Below are 22765 nucleotides of genomic sequence, written 5' to 3' on the forward strand. Positions count from 1 at the left end.
AAGGCGAAGGCGAATGCGAAGCGCAGACTTTATGCTTTGTAAATAAAGTGGATGAAAATGAAATTAGCGCCAATGTGCTACTGGAGAAGGACTCCGAATGAATTTTAACTTAGTACAACTACCGAAGGTCAGAATGTGAAGCACTAAATGGATTTTAATCTTCCGGCTGGTACATAACAAGCACTTAGTTGGGGGCGGTTTTCGGTCAGGCTGAACCGCTTTACAGAGAACAATACAACGAAACAATATGTATAACAGATATGGGCACGATGCTGGCACTGAAAACGTAGGAATGTTCAAACCGGTTGACCTTTCGGGGTGTTGCTGAGTATGTCCTTAGAGTCAAGTGGGAATTCACCACCAATTTGTCATACTGGTATATAATTACTGCTCTTTATTGCTTGAAGGTGGTACTTATTATATGTAAAGGTTATTGTTAATCATTAATTACTGTAACTTGTCGTGTTGTATATCGATTTTCTTTCCGCATTTCTACACTAGATTTTAACTTTAATATCTATATTGCAATTTGGGTAAGTATAATGATAATTTCAATGCTACTCAAACCATTTCAGGAAGAAAGAGCTGGCAAATTTTCACCTCATTTTGTGGTGAACCTAAAAGCTAGTATGGTGAGCTAGTTTTGAGTTTTTTATTCCCCTTTTCAAAACGGTTTTTGCACAATGCTTGAACGCTAGGTTAGGTATCTTTATTAGAGAGATTTTCAGCCCGAGGCTGTTTGAACGCTTTCAGGAACTTCTTTAAAAGATTCATTATTTCCAAATATTTCTAAAGCAGATTATTTTATAACCCTGCAAATGAATACATATAAATTGTATGCACATTAATCTTAAGAAATACATCTTAAGTAATTCCTTTTTCCGCTCACTTTCCTACTCCTACATACTATCATTCAATCTTTTTGGTAACAGCACAACTATTCAGAGATTGCCTATGAAAGATTTCTCTTCCAACCCCTTCCATGAGGTACTCCTGATGTCGGCTTCAGAGGAATCATGAGAAACCATCTGGAAGAATTCAACCAAACTCAGGAAAAATCCTGGGAGAATTGTTGGAGGAATACGGGCAGGAATTTCTCGAAGAATTTTCGGAATGCCCCTGAAGGCATTCTCACAGAAATCCATGGAAGAATTCCGGGAGGCATACTGGGAGAAATCACAGATGAAAAAATCCAGAAAAAAATCTGAAAAGAATCAATCAAGTAATCCCAAGAAGTCATAACGGAAATCCAGGAGGAACCTCTTGGAACATCCCGGGAGGTGATGGAATTCCACATGGAATAGAGAAAGTAATCCTTCAGATAATCCTGAAGCAATCCCGTGAGGAACTACAGGAGAGGTTTCAATATGAAACCAAAGAAGAACTAACGAAGGATACCTGAGCGAATCCTTGACAGAGTGTCTACACATAACTCAAAATAAACTTCCCTAAGTTTTTTTAGGTTTGAAAATTGTTGATAGTTCATAATAACACAAAAATAATATGTTCTAAGAATTATATACTCATCATAAACTATACAAGAAACTAGACAACAATTTAGTAAATATCTTTTAAGATTTTTGAGAGTTGTTATTGGAATATCTACCAGAGTTCTGAATTTCCGCGGAAGTATCTGTTGGAGTAACTCCCGATTTTTGTTCCAGAATTTTTCCTATATGCATCCAGAGTTTCTCTCTGGATTCCATCTGAAGATCCATCCAGAATTATTCAAAGTTCCTTCACGAATGTCACTAAGTGGTTTTCCGGGATAGCTTTACAACAGTTTATCTCGGGATTTTACCGATAATTTTCCGATATTTCCCTTGAATTTCGCCCGTAGTTACTCCCAGGATAACATGAGGTTTTCAGAGTTCCTTCTGGGATATCCATCCATAATATTTTCTCTTGGGATTACTCTTCAGCGAGAGCGACATACATCTATAGATGTGATCTGTAGTGTGCAGTGCAAGTTGTCCCAAAAATTACAAGAAAAATTTCTGTGTTAAATGTTAAATGACATTACAAGAAGCTGCTACTCTCAAACTGCATTCGAAAACCACATAACGAGAACAGTTGACTTCTTATCCCTTGAAAAAGGTCCAATACACGGGACCAAAACGTCGGGCTATGCCAAACTGGCCGTTTCAATGCTCTTAAAGCCACAACAGTTCAACATTTTCGTTCCATTCATATAACTCCTCCAAATTTCACATGTATTCCATCGAATATTTCTCAGGGAATTTCTTATAAGTAGGTTATAAGGGGGAAGGAGACATTCTGAGGAAAACCCGTAGAAAAGTCCCGGCAATAACTCTGGGAGTACCTATTAAAGAAATCCTTAAAGAAGTATCCAAAATCTCGGTACAATTTCCGGGTTTTCCGGGAAGAGTTCTGGGAATAATGCAAAAAAAATGTCAAGCGGATCACTGAAAGAAAAACTACGAAGAACAGCCTGGCTCTGAAAGAAATTACGGGAAGAATTCAATTAGAAATATCTAAAATAGCTCCTGTAGAAATTTTAGGAGGCACTCCGCAAAAAAAAAATCATAGGAGAAAGTCCAGGGTAACTTGGGAAAAAAATCTTAAAGATATACCAGGACCAATATCGGAAGGAATTTCTGAGAGAAGTTCCGGGAAAAATTCCAAGATAAATCTCAGGTAAAACTTCGAAATAAACCCCGCGGTAGCTTCTAATAAATATCCCAGCTGAAACTCTTGTTGAAAGTCAGGGAGGAATTCTTGAAGAAAGCTGATAGAAATTTTTTGGAAAATATTCCAGGAAAACTTTGGAAGAAATTTAGGGAGGAACTCCTGCATAAAATTTGTGTAAACCCCCTTAGAAATCCATGGAGGACCTCTAGTCATTGGCGTATCTAGGATTTTTTCCTAGGGGGTGCTTAGGGGGTGCCGGTTTCAGTGACTTCCAGGTTGTTTTTTTTTTTTTTTGTAAAAGGAAATACCGATCCACCCTCAATTTCTTAGTATAATGATATACTGCGTTGCGGGAAAACTTAGCCCGCAAATTTAAACGTGCAATACATGTTTTAAAGTACAGTTTTTTTTTTTGGAAAATCCGAACCGTTGTACTGATTTAACACTTTCCCCGCCATGTAAGGTTTGTAAACTTGATACCTTGATTGCGTATAATACATGGAATTTGTATTTTCAGTTTGAGCTTAACAATCAATTCTAACTTACATAAAACCAACATTGCAATAATAAATTAATAAATCAAAAGTTCAACTTCGAACATTTTGAATAATCAAGTCTGGTATGTACGTATGATACAAGAAATTTGTGCTTTCGGTAAAACATTGTTTCGGCAATTTATTTAAGAATTTATTAGGCAATGTGTTTGGACTTCGATACTTACACCTTTCACACATCATTTGAAAATTTCTTCGGCAATTCCATTAGGATTTTAGTTGGCTTTTTATTTCATTAGCAAATCCTTTGAAATGTTTTCTCGAGATTTCCTTCGCCATTTTTTTAGTAGTATTTGAAGCATCGTTTTGTTAATGTCAGCAATACTATTAATGTTTGCTTTTTAAAACTCTCCAATTACTCTTCAGGCAATTGCTTTGGGGATTCTTTTAGTGAAGCCTTTGGTAATTCATTCGACAATGACTCTGAGAACTTCCTCACATTTTCTTTTTTTTTGGAAATGTCTTCATTCAACTTTTTTTTATATTCGTCGATTTTTTGTACTCATTATCTATGCTATTCGGTATACCTTTGCCAATTCCGTCGAAAACTCCTTCGGAAATTTGTTTATAAATCGCTTCTATAATATTAATGAAAATTGTTTGGACAATTTCTTCTAGATTTATTCATTATTTATGTAAGGAATTCCGGCAGTAGATTATTTCGGAATGCCTTCGGCAAATCCGATGTTACTTGCATTGAACACCCGACAAGAAAATTCTAACAAAAATGTAACATGTTTCTAACTAATCCTGATACTTATAACTTATTGTGTTATACTTCTGTTGGAAACATTTGGTGTACATAATATTATAACACAATTATACCACATTATGTTATTAATTCTGATTATAGCTCGCTGTAATATACTTAAGTTTCGATTCTTTGGCATTGAGATAGCATAGCAACATAGTTGTACCAAATTATGATAGAAACTAATTATTTTGAAGCTAAGATTTATATCACGTTTTGTTATAATTTTGATCTGTTCCTAACACAATGAGTTATTTTCTTGATTACACCAGAGTACTTTTTTTTTACAATTTTAGTTACTTTAATATCATCCTGCATCTAGTTTATAATATAATAAGTTATTGAAAAAAAATATAACATCATAAAACAATATGTTACAAACTTGATATTATTTTCTAGTCGGGCAATTATTTGGTAATTTCATCCGAAGGAATATTTTGGAAACTTCGATTAGTACTTTAAGAACTTCTTCCGTAACTCCTTTGGAAATTGATTTCCTTCGGGAATTTATTTGAAAAAAAAATCTTTGGCGATACTTAAAAAATTCTGTCACTGTGGTTCTATGGCAGTTACTTTTGGAATTCTTTTTAAATTTTCTTAAGAAATTCTTTTGATGATTTCGGACATTTTTTTAGAATTTCTTTGAATTTTTTGTGAATGTTTGTGGAAATTTTTATAGAATATATTTCGGCAATTTATTTTGAGAATAGATCCGGTCAGTTTTTTAAAAAGCCTTAATATTTTCTACAGGAATTCCTCTGATAATTCTTATATGAATTCTTCGGTAACTACTTTGAAAGTTCTAGGGTAATTTAAATGGCAATTTTTCCAGCAATTTGTTTGGGAAATTGTCAGGAAGTTTTTTGTGAATTCCATAGAATTTTCTTTGAGCAAGTCGAGTTTAGGATTTCTAAATTTATAGTTCAGCAATTTTCGGAAGCAATGAATATGAATACTGTTAAATCAAAAAGAAATTGCCTGAGAAATTTGCAAAATAACTGAGAAAGAAATTATTGAAATAATTTTAGAGACATTTTGAGGGGGGACACAAATAAATTATGTATAAAATTTAAAAAAAAAAAATAAAGTGAAATTAGAGTCGTCGAGAAAATATCTTAACAAATCCGATGAGTTTGGCGATTTTACCTCATTGTTTGCGTAATTTTACATCAAATACATTTATTATTTATCATCCCTCCCCTTGACGAGTGAACGAGCAAAGCGACAAAAGAAGAAAATGAGATTTGTTCCAGCCTTATAGCAAAAAAAACCCAAAGATATTGCTGATCAAATTCCAATGAAAGTACCGCAGAAATTTTCAACCAAAAAGAAACAACAATGCAGAAAAAAAAACCCTCAAAGAAATGGCCATAGTGCGGTCTAGCGAATACGGAGTCATGGGTGCGAATCCACCAGATTTTTTTTTTCACAAATTCACATTTATCAATTCGCAATATTCTTTGCCCTCTAATTAATTACAAGTTTTCTCCGTACATTCATATAGGATTTCACAAGAGATTTCCCTAGTAATACCTCCTATGATTTCTCTGGAAATTCCTATTATTCCTGAAATGCGTTTAGGGATTCCTCTAGAGATTTCTATTGGGATTCAACTGGAATTCCTTGAAGAAGGCTAAGAAGAATTCCAGGAGTAATACCATGAATTATTTCTAGAGAAAAACATGAATAACAACTCTAGAGGAATTTCTGGATGAGTCTTTAGCAAAAATCCTAGAAGAATCAAAGGCATTTCTGAAAGTATCCTAGGAAAGAAGAATCCCAGCAAGAATGCCAAGAGATATCCCTAGAGTCAAGAGGAGTTCCTGGAGGAATCCGAAGAGAAATATTTGGAGAAAACACAGGAAAAAAAACCTTCAGGATTTTCAGGAGGTAACACCGAAGGTACTTCTGCAAGGCTCCTACGAAGATTACCTTGAATAATCCCAGCAAGTTTTTAAAGAAATCTCTGGAGAAATTCTTAGAAGAATCTCTAGAAGATTTCCGGTGAGTATTACAGTAAGAATTTCTGGAGGAGTCTTAGGAGGAATTGCTGGAAGAACCACAGCAAGAATAGATTGGGAAATCCAGCTTAAATTCCTGGAGGAAGGCCAAGAGGTACCTGGAGCAATTCCATGAGAAATTTATGAGAAAATCCTTGAAAAAAGTTTTTTGGTAAAAATTCCTGGACGAATCAACGGACAGCTTCTGAAGAAATCACAGGAAAAATCTCAGGGGGATTCTTAGAAGGATTCTGGAATGTATCATTGAAGAAATCTCAGCAGAAATCCTAGAAGGAATTGCTGGAGGAAACTATACAGGAATTTCCAGAGAAACCCCATCAGGAATGCCTGGGGGAATCCAAAGAAAAAAAACCTTGGAATACCTAGAGTAATCCCTGCAAGAACTGGTAGAGATATTCTGGAAGAATCAATAGAGAAGGCCCTAAAAGAATCGCAGGAGGAATTTCTAAAGGAATTTCAGGAAGATTTCCCGGAGGAATTCCATTTGTATAGGAATCACTAGAAGAATTTCTGGAGGAATTGCTGGAAGAATCGCAGAACAAGTGTGAAGTATTCTTGGAGGAAGGCGAAAAGTAGATTCTTCTGGAAATCCATGAGGAATTTGTGGAGGAATCTTTGGATAAAATCTCTGGAGGAATTCCTTGATGAGTCCATGGAGAAATCCCTGGTAGGACAACCAAAGGAATTTCTGCAAGAATTCCAGGGAGATTGCCTGGAAAGATCCCAGCAAAAAAGCCAGAAGAAAGCTTTAGAAGAATCCGTAGCATAATTTCTGAAGTACCACAGTTAGAATTTTTGGAGGAAGAATAGCTGGAAGAACCACTGGAATTGCTTGAGGAATCCCAGCTGGAATATCTAAAAGAATTCTTAGAATTCCGGGAGGTATCATAGAAGTTATTTCTAGAGAAATCTTAGAAACAGGAATTCCGGAGGCATCCTAAGAGCAGTTCCTCTAACAAATTCGTTGAGCAATACCTACAGTTCTCCTTGAAAGGATCGGTAGAAGTATACTGGAGGAGTCCCTGATGAAATCGCAGGAGGAATTTCTGAAGAAATCTCGGGAAGATTTCCCGAAAGTATTGCAGCAAGTAAGTATGCCAGGAGAAATCCCTGGAAATATTTCTAAGGAGGCTAATGGGAATTGCGTGAAGAATTCCAGCTGGAATTTATGGAGGAAGGTCAATAGAAGTTCTTGGAGAAATCCCCTGTATAATTTCTGGAAGAACCTCTGGATGGAGTCCTGGATAAACTCTTGAAGAAATCTCTGGAAGAATCACCGAAGGGATTTTTAGAAAAATCCCAGGGAGATTTTCCGGAAGAACTTCTCTAGTAGAATTCCTAAAGGTATCACAGTGAGAATTTTTAGAGGAATTCTAAGAGAAATTGCTGGAAGAATCGCAGCAGAAGTTGCTTGAGGGATCCTAGCCACAATTTTTCGATGAATGCCATGTGAAATTTCTGAAAGAATCTGTGAACAAAATCTCTAAAGGAATTCCTGGAAGAATCACCGTAGGAACTTCTGAAAGGATCCCAGGAAGATAGTTTTGAATAATCCCACCAGGAACTCCAGAAGGAATCTCAATAAGAATTTTTAGAGGAATTCGTAAAAGAATTCCGAGAGGTATCATAGTAAGAATTTCTAAAGAAATCCTAAGAGAAATTGCTGGATTAATCTCTGCAGAAATTTCTAGTATGTATAACCCCACCAAGACTGCCTGGAGAATCCTAACGGAAGTTTATTGAAGAAATATCGGGAAAAATCCATAAAGGAGGCCTAAAGAAATCACTGTATAAATAGATAGAGGTATTTCTGGAGGAATCCATGGAGAAGCCTGTTGATTGTTCTCACCAATAATATCCAAAACGTCAAAATGTACTACAGGTATATAAGTAATTCCGGGTGTGCTTAAATTTTGTTTAAATGTGCCAATAATAAATATTGTAATTATTGTGTGAAGTTTTAAATGTTGGGTGACTGTCAAGTATCAAGAAAAAAATTTAGGGGGTGCCACATTTATTCTAGGGGGTGCCAGGCACCCCTGGAAACACCCCCCTCCCTTCCCCCTAGCTACGCCAATGCCTCTAGTAGAAATCCCAGGAATAACTGTGGGACTTCATAGATTTGAATTCCCAGGTTTATCCACGTTCACGTAGAATTTGCAGTGGCTCTTCGGAATCGTCGGTTTATCGGAAATACCTGCTAGGTCTAGGAGTCCTCCTTGTGATCCACGATTATCCAGATGCCTTTTTGAATGTTGCTTTGCGAATAAACAGAGGAATTTGTAATGTCTTGACGATATCACAATCTACAAGTAAGAAACTACGCAGCATTGCTAATGACTTATTCGATTGGATAATAGTTTGATGTGTTGATTTTTCAGTTTAAAGTCTTATGAATTGCGTTCATTAATTTTTTATCATCGCCGACGTTTCGGTCTGGCTATTGGACCTTCCTCAGGGCTCGACGATCGGTATCAACAAGTTGAAAATTTTACAAAAAATTGAAAATTGTCGGGTTTGAAAGGGTCACTCCGTCTAGTACACATCTGGTTAGGTGGTTTTGGGGATTCCCTCAATTTCGTCACCTCGGTAGGAACCACTTGTTGATGCCAGTCGTTTCTTGTGCTCACACTTTATTACCATTAAAATAAAATATGTTTTACTGTGTGTTTTCTATCATTGAGATAATAATACTGCAACACTTCCCCATCATTTGAACATTCCTACCGTTTCCTTCAGCGTGCACCGGATTAAAATGCCCAACGGAACAAGTATTACACAGAAAGATCCATAATGCAGAAAGGCTTTGAGAGCTTGTAGGAAAAAAAATGAACAAACCAAAAGACGAAGAAAAAAAAATAAATGAAACAAGTAGTAATGGAAGTAGAGTAGAACAAACGTTACCCTGAGAACCACTTGCAGCCCGCGGAAATCTTTCTCCGGATAGCTTTCCCACGTAGCCTCGTCCAGGCCGGCGTCCGGATCGGACTGCATCAGGCCGAAATCGCCTTCCGCCGGTTCCGCTTCGGGGTGGTCGTACGATCCACTTGCGTAATCGTTCTGTCCGGTTGGTTGTTGTTTTTTTTTTCATTCAGGGCGAGAGGGGGCAATTTTTGTGTGTTGGTTTCGGTGCGGTTTCCGTGGGAGGGGGTGTGTGTGGAGGGGAGGAGGTGTGGGGATTGAAGGTTCGGGTCGGTGATAGAAGCAAAAGCCAGATGTTGCAGAAATGCAGCATCCCCAAAACCGTGAGGCACGATGACGGAGATTGGTGATGGTGGTGGTGTTTTGTTTGTTTGCAGTTTCCACGGTGTGCCGAGAGGGATTATTTGTAGACAATCGCACATACACACACGCACACATACACGGTTGTGGATTCAGTTTGTGTTTTTATATTTTGTTTTGCGGGTGGTAATTTTGTGCGAAGTAGATTTTTTGGGGATTTGCAGCGCATTACGAGAGTGATGATTTTTGTTGCAGATTTGTTGTTGTTGGAGAAAGAGAGAAAATAGAGAAATATAAATAAAAACATTGGATTGTTATATACAGGTTATTTTGTTTGCCGATAGATGCCGGTGATTAGCAGGGGAATTGTGCGATGAGAGCTAAATAAAATAAATCGTTTCAATTTATTTGGGACGACATCATGATGAAACAAAAAATAAATGAATCTATCATGCAGAATGTGTGTCATGTGGGGTAAAATGGATTTGCATATTGCGGGCCCAATGAGATTTAAATTGGGTGATGTGAAATGTTTTCTGAATAGATTTGATGCTTTCCGAATTCATGTCACGTAGAAAAATATTCAAAAACAATACACTCAGTCAGATAAACTTAAAATTTTCATGTGGTCTAACTTATGAAACAGCTATTGTGGATTTATTTATGGATTTTTAGAATGAATTTTATAAGATCGCTCTATGACACATAATCGACTCTCAGTTTGGTTTTTATACAGATTTATAAACCCAATATCCTGAAGCGTCAAAAGGATTGTGTGAATTCCGTTAGTTTGCTTTGCTGAGTGTAGTACCAGTATATCAGTATCAGTCAGGTAATGTGCAGTTTCTGGCTTAAGCGTAGTTTCGAGTTCAAAAGGAATCGCTCAAGAAACTTCTTGAGCGATTCCTGGAAGAATCTTTCTATGGTGACTGCCATTTGAATTGTCATTTCTGCGTACTGCGATGGAAGAAAAACGGTTTCTTGGGTAATTCAGGCAAGGAATTTCCCATGCATCAAAATAGGCCGAAAAATTCCTTCCGAACTGCAAACAGCCCTTTAGATGAACACCAGCTTCCTTTGTGAGGTCTTATTCTCAGCCACAACATGTTAAGATGGGTCAGGGGGAGGGCACCTTTTGGATCCTAGGTAACGAAGGGAATCGCAGTTGCCTGTAACAGGGTTAAGGACGACGCTCTCGTCATCAAGACCGATTAGTCTAAATAGTCGGAGGTTCTGAAAGTGATGAGGAACGCCGCCAAGCTCACGGATCTAGGAGTCGACGTACGCAGTATCGGATGTACTCTCACCGGTAAAGTGTCATTAGGCATAAGAAACACCCGGGTCGTCGAAGGAAGGAGACGGCTAGCGCGAGCAACCAGGTCACCATCTTTGGGCGCGGATGTAAGCAGTATCAGGACCAGGCGGACCAGGACCGCAAAGATTATTCTAGTGCTCAATATGGAGGCGACCAAGTAGAACACCTCCTACAAGGCACTAGCGCAGAAGGTTCTATACGAAAATATGCAGGAGAGAGTGCTAACGGCGGAGGCAGCTCTGTAGGTTAAAAACTTGGATGAAATCACTGACTCAGGGGAGCCCGCAGTCGCCCTCAAGCAGGAGTGTGAGTTAGATGTAGCAAGTGCATCGATCCGTTTGCGGAAAGGTCCGGCAATCACGCAGATACAAGGCGGCTGCGACGGTGATGAAATCGAGGTTAAAGAATTCGTGTACTTGGGCTCACTAGTGAGACGCATTGTGGCAGGAAATCGAACTTACTTTGGACTCCGCAGAACTCTACGTCGTCACACGAAGTTAACTAAGTATCTGCAAAACGTTGATTGGACTGGTAGTCATCTATGAGCACGAAGAATGAACTCTACGTGCAGAGTACCAATAGAGTTTTCGAACAGGAGGTGCTGCGTGCCATCTTCGGCGGAGTTCATATGGAAGATGGGAATAAGAGAAGGCGAATGAACCACGAACTGCATCAGTTGCTGAGAGACCCAACCATTGCCCACACCTTGAAAATCGGGAGGCTACGGTGGGCGGGTCACGTCATCAGGATGTCGGATAGCAAACCGACTAAAATGATTCTTGAAAGTCATCCGATCGTTAGAAGAAGGTGTGGTGCTCAGCAAGCTAGGTGGGTTAATCAAATGGCGGACGAAGAGTGCGGAACTGGAGACACACAGCCATGGACCAAGTACGAAGGAGACGACTCCTATATACAGCAGAGGTTACTCAGGTCTTAGTCTGACCGGTAAGGTTAAACATGGCGAGTGTTATTGGCAAGATTAGAGTTGGCTGATCCGTGTGCCTGCTCAGCATATACGAGCCTCCGGAGATATGTTTCAAGTCCTTCGAGCAAGGACACAAGTCGTGGGCGTGTTAAAGCGCAAGTAACCAGGCTCCAAAGTCGGTTGCGAAACGTCCAGGGGCTGACAAACCAAACCTTAGGATGCAAACCCTAAGAGATACGGGGTCAACCGGACCAAGTGAAGGAGAACCTTAGATTATGGTTGGAAAGGAGTAGAAGTTAAGATAAGTGAAACCATCCCGCAAAAGCGAATGCAGCGACACGCTGGTCTTCATAACTGAGGCGGATACATATGCCGAGGTGCTTAAGGCCATGCGAGGTGAGAATCTTTTCTTACCACTGGGCACGGATGTAAATAGCATCCGGCACAAGAGGAGTGGAAAGATGATTCTAGTGCTAAGGCAGACACCTCCTACAAGGCACTAGCTCAGGAGGTATTGGGTGAAAAAGTTCTGGTAAGAGCCCTAACGGTGGAGGCGACTCTCTAGTGTTAAAAATTGAACGAGATCACCGACGCAGATGAGATCACAGTGCCGCAGTGCGAGGTAGATACATCACGTCCATCGATCCGCCTGCGAAAGGGTCCCGCAGGCACGCAGATCGTCACGATCAAGCTCCCATTAGGGGAGGTGAACAAGGCAATTGCAGTCGGCTAGATCAGAGTAGGCTGATCAGTGTACCCACGTCAAAGGCGTGCTTCAAGTACTTCGAGCAAGCATACAAGTCGTGGGTGTGTAAAAGCTAAATGTCCAGGCACGCAAAGAGGTCGAACCAACCGACTATAATGCAGGATACACAGCCAAACCGGAGCCACTGTGAAGCCGCACATTAGCTGCTGCGCCAGTCAGTCTCGGACTCATGTACATACATCACCCTACTATTGGACACATACCGCATCCCTCCCGTTAAAGGGAACTGCATAGCGGATAAGGCCAAACTAGTGGCCATCTGTACAACCGGTCATTTTTCGGTCCAGGAAATTACTTTCCACGTCGCATGAGGCCTACGCAATAGCGAAGATCAAAGGGCAGTTGTTATGACCCAAATAAAGGGGGTGGTCGATTGACCAGTTCTCGTCTATGCTAGATTCGCTATCAAACGCACTAGTGGGATTCATTCCGTGGTCATCGATGGAGACTTCAACGCATGGGCGATTGATTGGGGTAGCCGCTCCACTAACGCAAGAGGCTGGGCTCTACTCCAAGCTATGGCTAGATTGAACGTGGATGTCATGAACATAAGCGACAGGAAAGCCTACAGTAGCAACAGTGCAGAATCCGTGATTGATGTGACATTTTGAAGCCCGGGTCTAAACCCTAGCTCGGACTGGAGGGTCGTTGATGGATACCCGCACAGTGACCATCTGTCGATTCGATACAGGGTCATCGACTGTCATCGGGGATGGCTGACCTCGCGCTTCGAAAAGCCGGTATTTGAGGAAGGATTGCTTTTGTGGAGGGTAACATCGACTATCTATCTAGTTGGATCTCTAAGCGATGTGTGTCGCCGCAATGCCAAGGTGACCCTTACCCAGAAACGGACGCAAACCGGTATGCTGGTGGTGTCTAGAAATCGCAGAACTCCGCGAATCCTGTCTAAGAGCTAAAAGGAGGATACAAAGAGCTCGCACCTATAATGATATAATAGAACAAAATGAGGCCTACAGGGCTGCTAAACGGGCACTGAACATAGAGATTAAGGCACATAAGAGGGCGTGCTTCAAAAGTCTTTGCCAGGCAGCCAACACGACCCCTTGGAGTGATGCTTATAGAGTAGTAATTGCCAAAACGAACACCCCCCGAATGCTCCCCCGAGATGCTGCAGAAGATCGTGGAAACGCTGTTCCCTCCCCACGACACAAGACCATGGGCCTCCGCCCTTTACGGCCAAACCAGTCATAGCGAGGACGCCCCGGTGACGACATGCAGGTAGCCTTAAGGGGCTCACAATGAATAGAAGCACAGTAACTAGGAGGCAATTATTAACAATTTGCTCTTTGTATGTGCAAAAGAACATGTTTCCACGGATGTATTCCCGGGTAGAGGTGAAGAACAAACCAAGGACAAAATAATAACAAATTTTGTCATCATATCTCATTTTATCATTCTTATGTTATTTATGGATAACATTAAATAACTCGCTAAGAACAAAAAATATTATCATTGCAAAATTTGTTATTTCTGAGTTATTATTGAATAACAATAAATAACTAAATAATAACAAAATATGCAATCATAGCAAAATGAGTTATTCTGAGCATCCTAAGTAAAATAACACTCTAATTGCATACTTTACAATCATAACTTGTTTTGTTATTGATGAGTTATTTTGTATTTATTTTATTTTAAATATAATATTGATGAAGAGCAAATTTTGTTATTGGTTTGTTAGGAATAAGAGCTAAAAGAACAAAAAATAATAACTCACTTAGTTCCAGAAAAAAGTAAATAATAACTTATTTTGTTATTATAAGATCAAACCAAGGACAAAACATTTCAGAACTTACAATACAGTTTTTTTTAACATAAGAACAAAATTCACAATTCTGATGATCTTATTTGAAATAACTTATTTTGTTCTTACTTTGTTCTCAATAACTCGATAATGACTTATTCAGTTATTCTCCATTTTGAAATATTTTGTTCTTGGTTTGTTCTTATAAGGACAAAATTAGTTATTATTGAGTTATTTTCCGGTACAAAGTCAGTTATTATTTTTGTTCTTTTAGCTCTTATTCCCAACAAACCAATAACAAAATTCGTTAGTTATTTTGTTATGCCCGGGTTAGCTATATTTTTTGAAAAATTCAAAAGTAGGTAAATTAATTAAACCGTAACTGAATGTTTTCAACCGTGCAGTGCTTCGTTGATTTCCCATTATGATCCATCATCAAACACAGCCAGCCAGTCAGGAGCAAACTGGTAGCTAGCTAGCTGGTAGGTGGCTCCGCTAAAACCATGCCGCGCTCGAATCATTATTATTGAATGGCATTAATTTGCAAGCCGTGTCAGCATGGCGTTTGGCCCGGTAGGTATGGCATGTCACATCATTGCGGATGATGTAACCGTAATCCTCCGCACGTACCTGTGTTCCTTCTCCTGTGTGAACTGTGGCAATACGGCAATGAGTGCTTACCCCGAATGATTATTACACCGAATGGTCTTCATTGGACTTTACGTACCACTTGGGACATAGAATGCTTCGCGGTCATTGTTTTATGAGCACTTTTTCAGTCATTGAGAGCTTCATTTATCAATTAACCCTTTTGCATTCGTTTATCGTGTGGCAGAGTTGAAACGATTTAAATTCTCGTAACAGCATAGATGAATTTATTCAAATACTATTTTATACTTGAAGTTATGAAACTTATGAAACAGTTTTGATTCTTTTGTAAAGATTATCACAGAGATTTCAGATTCGGACTAATGACGTTCTGATTTAGTGACATTCTGCCTAACGCCATACACTCCTCTCTCTCTATACGTGTCGATCGCATGATCTGTGAACCATCAATTAAATGCTTTCCCGGCGCATTTATTTGTATGCATAACACAACCTCTCCCCGAGCAGCAACAATATACGACGGAAAATGGTTTCCGATAATATCTGCTTCATCGATATCAGGTATTTCAATTAAGTTTTACGCAACAAACTATGCATTCATTAATCGCTGCGTACCGCCCACGTTGCTCCCATCCCGCCCCCACTATTCTGTAATGATTTTTGAAGCGCATAAGCCGCGCGTAGGCTTTGTATAGTTACTGACGCGATACGTTACTTGTTTGCTATTAAAATTGAAATGTTTCGAAAACAACAACAAAAAATAACAATCAACAGCACCGACATCCAACACGAAGTCGATCAAACAGGTTTCGCACAAAAGCTGCCACTGGGGGTCACGAGAGATGGCTTTTATGTGATTTTAATTTATCGCCAAACAGTCCGTTTTTCATCGCTCGTGGGGCAAGAAAACTCACGCTTCCCAGTATTACCTCTATGATGGGAACGTGTTCGCAGACTGGCGCTACTATCTAGCCGGAGAGAAAAATCCTTCCCTCCATATCGGAGGTAGACGTGTGCGCCGAAGCTGTTTTCACCGGCGGCGGCGTTCATAGCAATTGGATGCAGCGGCGGCGGCTACGCCGGCGCCACGCCGTACGCCTTATTCGGCGGCGGCGGCGGCGGCGTGATCGGCGTGACCAATTTGTTTTATATATTTTTAGTGAAGTTTTATTTTTAGTAATTAAAAACGTCAATTCAGAATAAATTGTTAAAGTAATTTTCTTATCTATTTTGTGGTTTAAACGTACATAAAACAGAGGTTTCGATAAAAACTCTCCTCATAAGAATTATGCTTTACATTTCAGAGAGAATCCTTGAAAACGTTTACCAGGAAATTTATTAAGGATTCCTCTAGATAGAAGTTCACAACGTCATACGTCTTTTCTAAGGAAATTATATTCTTAAACTCATTTAAGAACAGTGCTGTCATGGTAAAATTCGAAATTTTTGTTCAAGCTCTGTTAGGATTCTTTTCAGGAATTCTTTCATGTGTTTCTTCAGGAATCTGGGAAATTTATCCACTAATACCATTCAGACATTGCGCAAGAAATACTTTCAAGCATAAGGGTTCAGGGTTTATCCCAAATCATCCTTCAAAAAATTATTATTAGATTCATTCAAGAATTCTTCTAGTACCTTTGTCTGAAATTTCAGCACGGATTCCAAAGATTTTTTTTTCCAAGGATTTCTTCAAAAACTTCTTTATGATTTAATTCAGAAAAGTCTTCAAGGTTTTTCGCAGGAACTTCTCCATGATTTTTCCTCAATTTTCTTTTCCAAAAATTTTCATAAAATTCTACTAGTAATTCCTCCAAAGCCATCTCATGAGTGTTTTTTTTTCCTACTTCTCTGTTGGAGAAATTAAGCCACTGCGTCCAATTGACTGAACTTTTGAGGCGAATCTCTGGAGTTTCTCCAGGTATTCCCCAGGAACTTGTCCAGGAGCTCCTGAAACGATTATTTCTGGAATAGTTTTAGTAAAATTACAGCTATTGAGGGATTTTTTAAACATTTCTTAAGAAATTACTTCAGGTAACCTTTTAAGAATAACTTCAACATGGTTCATGTTATTTAATTAAATACTTCTGTAATTAGACTCAGTGTACTAGTTATGGCTATAGCACCTAAAATTCGTCATAGTTGAAAACCTTTAACGATGCAAATCAACAAGAAAAAAATTGTAATCAAAAGATCACGTACGCAATAGACGATTGCACTCATTCAAGCTTCACGATTTGCTCAAATTATGATAGAAATAAGTCAATGTCCTCAAAATTTCGGCTTCCTTGTACCCTATTTCGCCATAGTGTACCAGTTATGGCTAATCCCATAAGAAATACATGTAAATATTGCGAAGTGGAACCGAAGTTAAAAAAATTGTCCGTAACTGGTACAGAGTTCGTATCATTGGCACACGCCGTAATACATACTAAAAGTAGTTTTGGCACGGTTTCTATATTCTTCCTGTAAAGTATTATTATTACTATTTATTAACGACACTTTACCATTATTGTGGCATTCGTGTCATTGTAAAGTATTGAACCAACCATAGCCTAATTGATTAATTAATCATTCATTCTTCATTAGATATTTGCTTTCATTAACTGATCATTTGCATCATCATGAGCAAGACTCAAGCTAGGATGGTGGCTACCTACATACGGTACATTTAAATTATTGCATCATCATGCGCGAAAGCGAAATAAACAAATCATACGCGGTAGTTGGTCAGCGGGTAACCTAGTTTGCTTCAGCAGGTCTCTACCTGTTCTAGTTGGCATACGGTAAGCCAAAAAGAATGCATAACTACCGGAGTATAACATAATAAAACATGTGACTCATATAAGAAAGCATTCTAGCCGCTTCCAATTAGATACTAAGTAAGAGACGCGAGCTTTCTCTCTCGCGCTTTAATTTCGCGTTTCGAAGTACTAGAATGTTGGTACTTTAGTAAAGAGAGCGAGAGCGGAGAATGTGACGCTAGGCGCTTAAGTTAAGTTAAGTGGGGGGAGAAAAATAACCAAAAAATTGTAATTATATATAAGGTTTAAAATTTGAATAAAGAGTAGAGTAGTAGTTTTAACAGGGAAGGTTTTAGTCGTCTTTTTAGTCGGATGACAAATTCGCCTTGACCACTCGGGTCAACACGTGCAGTATGAAAACTAATAAATTATTTGACATATCGACGACATTCTTCGGTCTTCTTCATATATAAGTAGAAATAGTTTTCCTTACGTAGTGCGGTAACTGGTACACGTACCCTACCTGTAGAGGAATATCTCTAAGAATTCCCGGAAAAAATCTCTAAAGGAATCCCTGGAAATATTTTCCTAAGAGCTGCAGGAGGAATTCAAAGGCATTTCTTCGGTAACCCATGACGAAATTTTCTAAAGAATTCCTGGAGGACCTTTGGAAGAATTTCCAAAAGAATCGCTGAAAATTCTCTAAAAATTTCGAAAAAAAAATCCATGGGAAAATGTTTGAGGTAATCTTTTACTGACATTCATGAAAAATCCTACTAAAGGAGTCTTAAGTGATATTTCAGAAAGAATTACTCAATAAGTTTTAGATGGAACCTTCATGGATCCCATTTAAAACTTACTAAGTAGGTTTCTTGGAAGAATTTTTGAATTAATTGTCTATGTAAATCCTTGGAGATATTCTGGAACGAATCCCTGCAGAATTATGTGAAAGTATCCCAGGGAATTTTCGGAAATAATTATAGAAAGAGCTACTAAAGAAATTTCTGGAAACTCTCCTTCAAAAACCCTTGGCTGAATACCTGAAGGGACTTATTAATAAATATTCAAAAAAAAAAATCCCAGAGAAATCTCTTATCAAAATTCATGGAGGATGTTCTGCAAGAATTCTAGTGGTGGAATTCATGAATATATTTTTAAAGGAATCCCTGAAAGAATGTCTGGAGAAATACTTTAACAGTAAAGGTTCCCAGAAATTACCAAAGGAATATATGTCAATCTTTCTTGGAATTGTTACTTGTCTTTGGAAGAATTTCAAGAGAAAGTTCTGGTGGAATACATGAAATTATATCCGGAGGAACTCATGAAGGAATCTTTATATGATTTTTTGCAGAAAAACTATCAACTGGAATCACCAAACAAAATCATGGAAGAATTTCTAGAGAATTTCATGGAGACACTCCATAAAAAAATTTATAGAAGAAGTCCTGAAATTTTTTTTGAAAAAACCGATGGAGGAATTCCTGAAATAATTCTGGAATAACTATGCAAATATAATTTCTGGAGTAATTGTTGAAGGGAGAACGTTCATAAGTTACGCCACGCTTTGAAAAGGGAGTGATTCCGAATAGTGTAATAATTGCAGAGGAGATTCTATAAAAAAGAGTGCCTAGGGGCGAGGGGATTGAAAATTCACCTTTTTTGCGAGACCTATTTTATAAAATTTCTAATAAATCAATGGATCCATTTCAGAAGGCTCTCCATAGGAATTCTTTGGGAAATTTCTGGAGGAACTTAGAGCATCTCTAAAAAAATATTTCTGAAGAAATTTTGGGATTTTTTTAAGAATCTTAGGAGAAATTTCTGAATGAATTTGCGAAATTTTTCTGGAAGCATTCATGGTAAAATTTCTGGATGGTCCTCTATAGGAAGTTCTGAAGATTTTATGGAATATATGCTTCCACGAATGTCTTTTTTAAATTGCCATGAAACTCTTCCAAGATATTTACAAAGAATATGTAGGAATGTGTTTGTGTACCGTGTGTTTGAGAATACCGCCAGAATTTTGTTCAAATCCGTTATGATTTGCAAAATAGTCTCGCTTAATACTTAAAAATGAATAAGTGAATGGTTACTGTAAGGAATCATTAAATGAAATAATAGAAAAAAAAGTTACAAAAGAATCACAAAAAAAACTTCAGAAAAATACGCTTAATATGCACAAGAAAAACATAGAAACTGTTTGAAAATTATCACTTTTATTGCTATCAGGTTTGACCTATTAGGACGCGCACCTGTTTGATCCTTAAACTGCACTGAGCTCGCGTTGTATACGACAAGCCATGTTTTTTTAGTGTTGTACTTTTTACAATGGCGCGCATCCAGGTTGACGAGAAAAAAAATGTTGTCGTTTTCTCATCGGCGTGGAAAATTTTGTTCGGCGGCGTGGAAAAATATGAACAGCGGCGCGCCGGGTCAATTTAACTGGCGGCGGCGGCGTGGAAAAATCGTCGGCGACGGCGGCGCGGCGCGGCGGCGCATACGTCTAATCGGAGGCTGTCGGTTGACAACAGCACCGTTCTAGGCCGGCCGTACAACAATCAGGCAAAGGCAAAGCGATTTTCCACAATAGGTTGGTACCTACCTACCAGGAGGAAACTAATCAACGTCACCGTTCACGAAGTGTCGTTTTGATGTTGGAACTACATGCGTTGGGTGTCGAAAAAGTGCCACCACACATGGCAACGGACACGGACGATGACGAACCCGGTCCCATATTGCGACAGGTTCAACAGATTTAGATTTTTGTTGACTAGAACTAGACTAAAGCCTGGAGCACATAGCGTCCGTTCCGTCGAGGTTTGCGTTTTTTTGACAGTTTTCCCATGGGAAATGTGTCAAACTACTGTCACGCACACGCAAACGTATGCATTGTGTGGGGCACTTAAGACTCCATGTGAACGCGTTGTTGGTTGGCTTGCTGAAAAACGGCGGCGGTGTTGTGCGCAAGTTGGTCGCTGCCTGATGCCGATATACGGCTAGGTGATTTGATTAAAAAATTGCCAATGATTGGGAACCAGCTGGCTTTTCAGATAAATGGTTGTGATGAATTCTAAAAAACGGGTAGGGTAATTCGCCAATTGTTGAACACTACCCAAATGTTGAACAGTTTTTGAAAATGTTATTATAAATTTAACTTAAGTAATTTTCCATCAACGTAAACGTATGATCTAGATGCGTATACATGTGTGTCATGATATTGCCCCAATAAAGTTACAAAATTATACATATTTTACGTCAAAAATATCGATTGAAAATTTTGTACCGCTGATGACACAAAAACTGCACAATTCTTAAGATTAATTTTAAGAAATTGATGTTACGAAATAAGCTTTGCTGGCAAATCGACCACAAATATCAAAGTCACACCATAGTTACAATAACTGGAAGGATGTCCTTAACAGTTCAACATTGTTTAAAATCACATTTTCATTGTAATTTCATTTGAAAAAAATATTTTTCTTATCACACTATCATTATGCAGCTTAGATCCAATTGTTGAACACTAGCATAACCTACGATGTTAGCATGACTGCCAGATATTTTTGTTCACTTCACCTTTTTTAGGAGCGATTCACGGATTTCCAAAATATTTCAGGGTCGTTCCAGGGGTATTCTAGAAAGTTGACTGGGTCCCATGGGTTTCCAGGGGTATTTCAGCGGCTTTCGAAGGCATTTTTTTCTTCTGCCATTTTCGCTTCTAGCCAAATCTTTTCAACCATTTTTTTGCATTTGGTTCTGTTTAAAACGATTTTCAATCCACTAGAGCTCTCTTCAAATGGGAAGCGATTCCTTGGGAACGTCCATAAATTACGTCATACTTTGAGGGGGGAGGTGAGAGGAGTTCAGCAAAGTGTGACGACCCGTACAAAAAATCAGAGGTCCCATACAAAAAGTGTGACAAGGAGGAGGGGGGGGGGTAAAATGGACAATTATTGCGTGACGTATTTTATGAACGCTCCCTAATTGAATGAATTGTCCCTCAAATGACTAACTGGGCGCAAAACACGAAAAACCTGGAAAAAAATCCGCTAGAGTGAAAAAATATTGGATGTCGGGTCAAAGTCGGATCAAATTTTATCAAATGTTGGACCACTGTTGGACCCACATCGGATAACTGTTGAGTCTATGTTGGGTTTGGTGCCCAAAATAAAAACAGGTGAATGATAGGTTTATGTCGGGTTAAACGTCATCAATTACGAACAAATCTTCAACCGTTCAACAATTAGCGAGAACCGTCCAACATTAGGATGAGCAGGCCTAAGGAAGCGTTCAACATTTGGGTTACAGACTTCCCATACAAATGTTCTATTTTCTCTTAGAAAATGGAATTTAAGGGAATACAAATCCAATGGACAGTATAAGGAATAAGTAGATCTAGACGTTCACTGGATATATTTCAACTAAAGTGGAATTATGCACGTAAAAACAAACGAAAACAAAAATGCCAGTACTAACCGTTCAACAATTGGCGAATTACCCTATGTTTATTTTATAGTTGATGAGTTTCGTGTTTCTTGTTCTCTATCCAGCAAAGCGAGGAAGAATCGTATTTCGTGAACTCTTATCCAATCTATTTAGAGAAAAGTTGCTTTGTTTTCAATTTTTAGTGCGAAACAACGAACAAGAATTGGAAATTGGAATATAATAAGCCTAGCCCAGTAGGTTGAACTGGCACAACTAGCCAAAATGGCATGCCGTATGAACGAATTCAGATTTTAAAACCAAGCGAAGTCCGTTGGCCGAACTTTGAATGATAATGATTGGCAACGGGTCAAATTCTGCCTTCTCTGGCTTTCGAGGCGAACAGGCTCCATTTCAACGGGGAGTTGAAATGGGTGCCTAGCCTAATAATGAGATGGTATCCGAGCAGGAGAAAATAGCTGAAGAATACCAAACTCAGGTATGGAAAACCGAATACCTACAACCTGAATGAGATATCAAGAAGCTCTGCATAAGAGGTAAAATACCTAAAATAATTACTGGGGTGTGTTCTATGCATAAAACGTGAATAATGACATAATCGGCGATTTTTTATACAAATAGTGATTTTTCCATACTTGAATAAAACCACCAAACCAATAACTCGATGAGGTATCATATCGATACCTTCAAAATATCCAAAAAAGATATTTCTAATACCTGGCTGTTTGCAGGCTGTTCGGGCTCGTTTGGAAGTTGACCATCAATGTTAACTTCTTTTCCCGATCAGCCTAGATAGCTGTGTAGTAGCGTGGGACACAAGAAGACATTTTACTCCTGTACAATTTTTGAGTTCCATTTTGGTCCCATATCAACTGTGCAAAATTTCAGCTCGATCGGAGAAACTATATTTTAGCACCAGCCTTTTTGAGTTTTCATACGATTTACTATGGAGAAAATCACTTTTTCAAAGAAAAATCGCCACAGGTTGCCCCTTAACCCCT

At 38.7% G+C, this 22765-nt stretch overlaps 1 protein-coding gene across 7 annotated transcripts in view; it reads right to left on the minus strand.

The window, feature by feature from the left end:
• LOC109409390 (fat-like cadherin-related tumor suppressor homolog) overlaps positions 1-22765 on the minus strand; it is a 1285617-nt gene that overhangs the window by 207592 nt on the left and 1055260 nt on the right. For 6 of the 7 annotated variants that reach the window (XM_062859767.1, XM_062859766.1, XM_062859763.1 and 3 more), the window contains one exon: positions 8883-9038. The exons of the other annotated variant lie outside the window; for it this stretch is intronic. In XM_062859767.1, the coding sequence (XP_062715751.1) occupies positions 8883-9038 (156 nt within the window). The remainder of the gene's footprint in view (positions 1-8882; positions 9039-22765) is intronic. 7 annotated transcript variants of the gene reach the window in all.

Source organism: Aedes albopictus, chromosome 3 (genome assembly GCF_035046485.1).
Source record: "Aedes albopictus strain Foshan chromosome 3, AalbF5, whole genome shotgun sequence".
NCBI classification, from domain to species: Eukaryota; Metazoa; Arthropoda; class Insecta; order Diptera; family Culicidae; genus Aedes; species Aedes albopictus.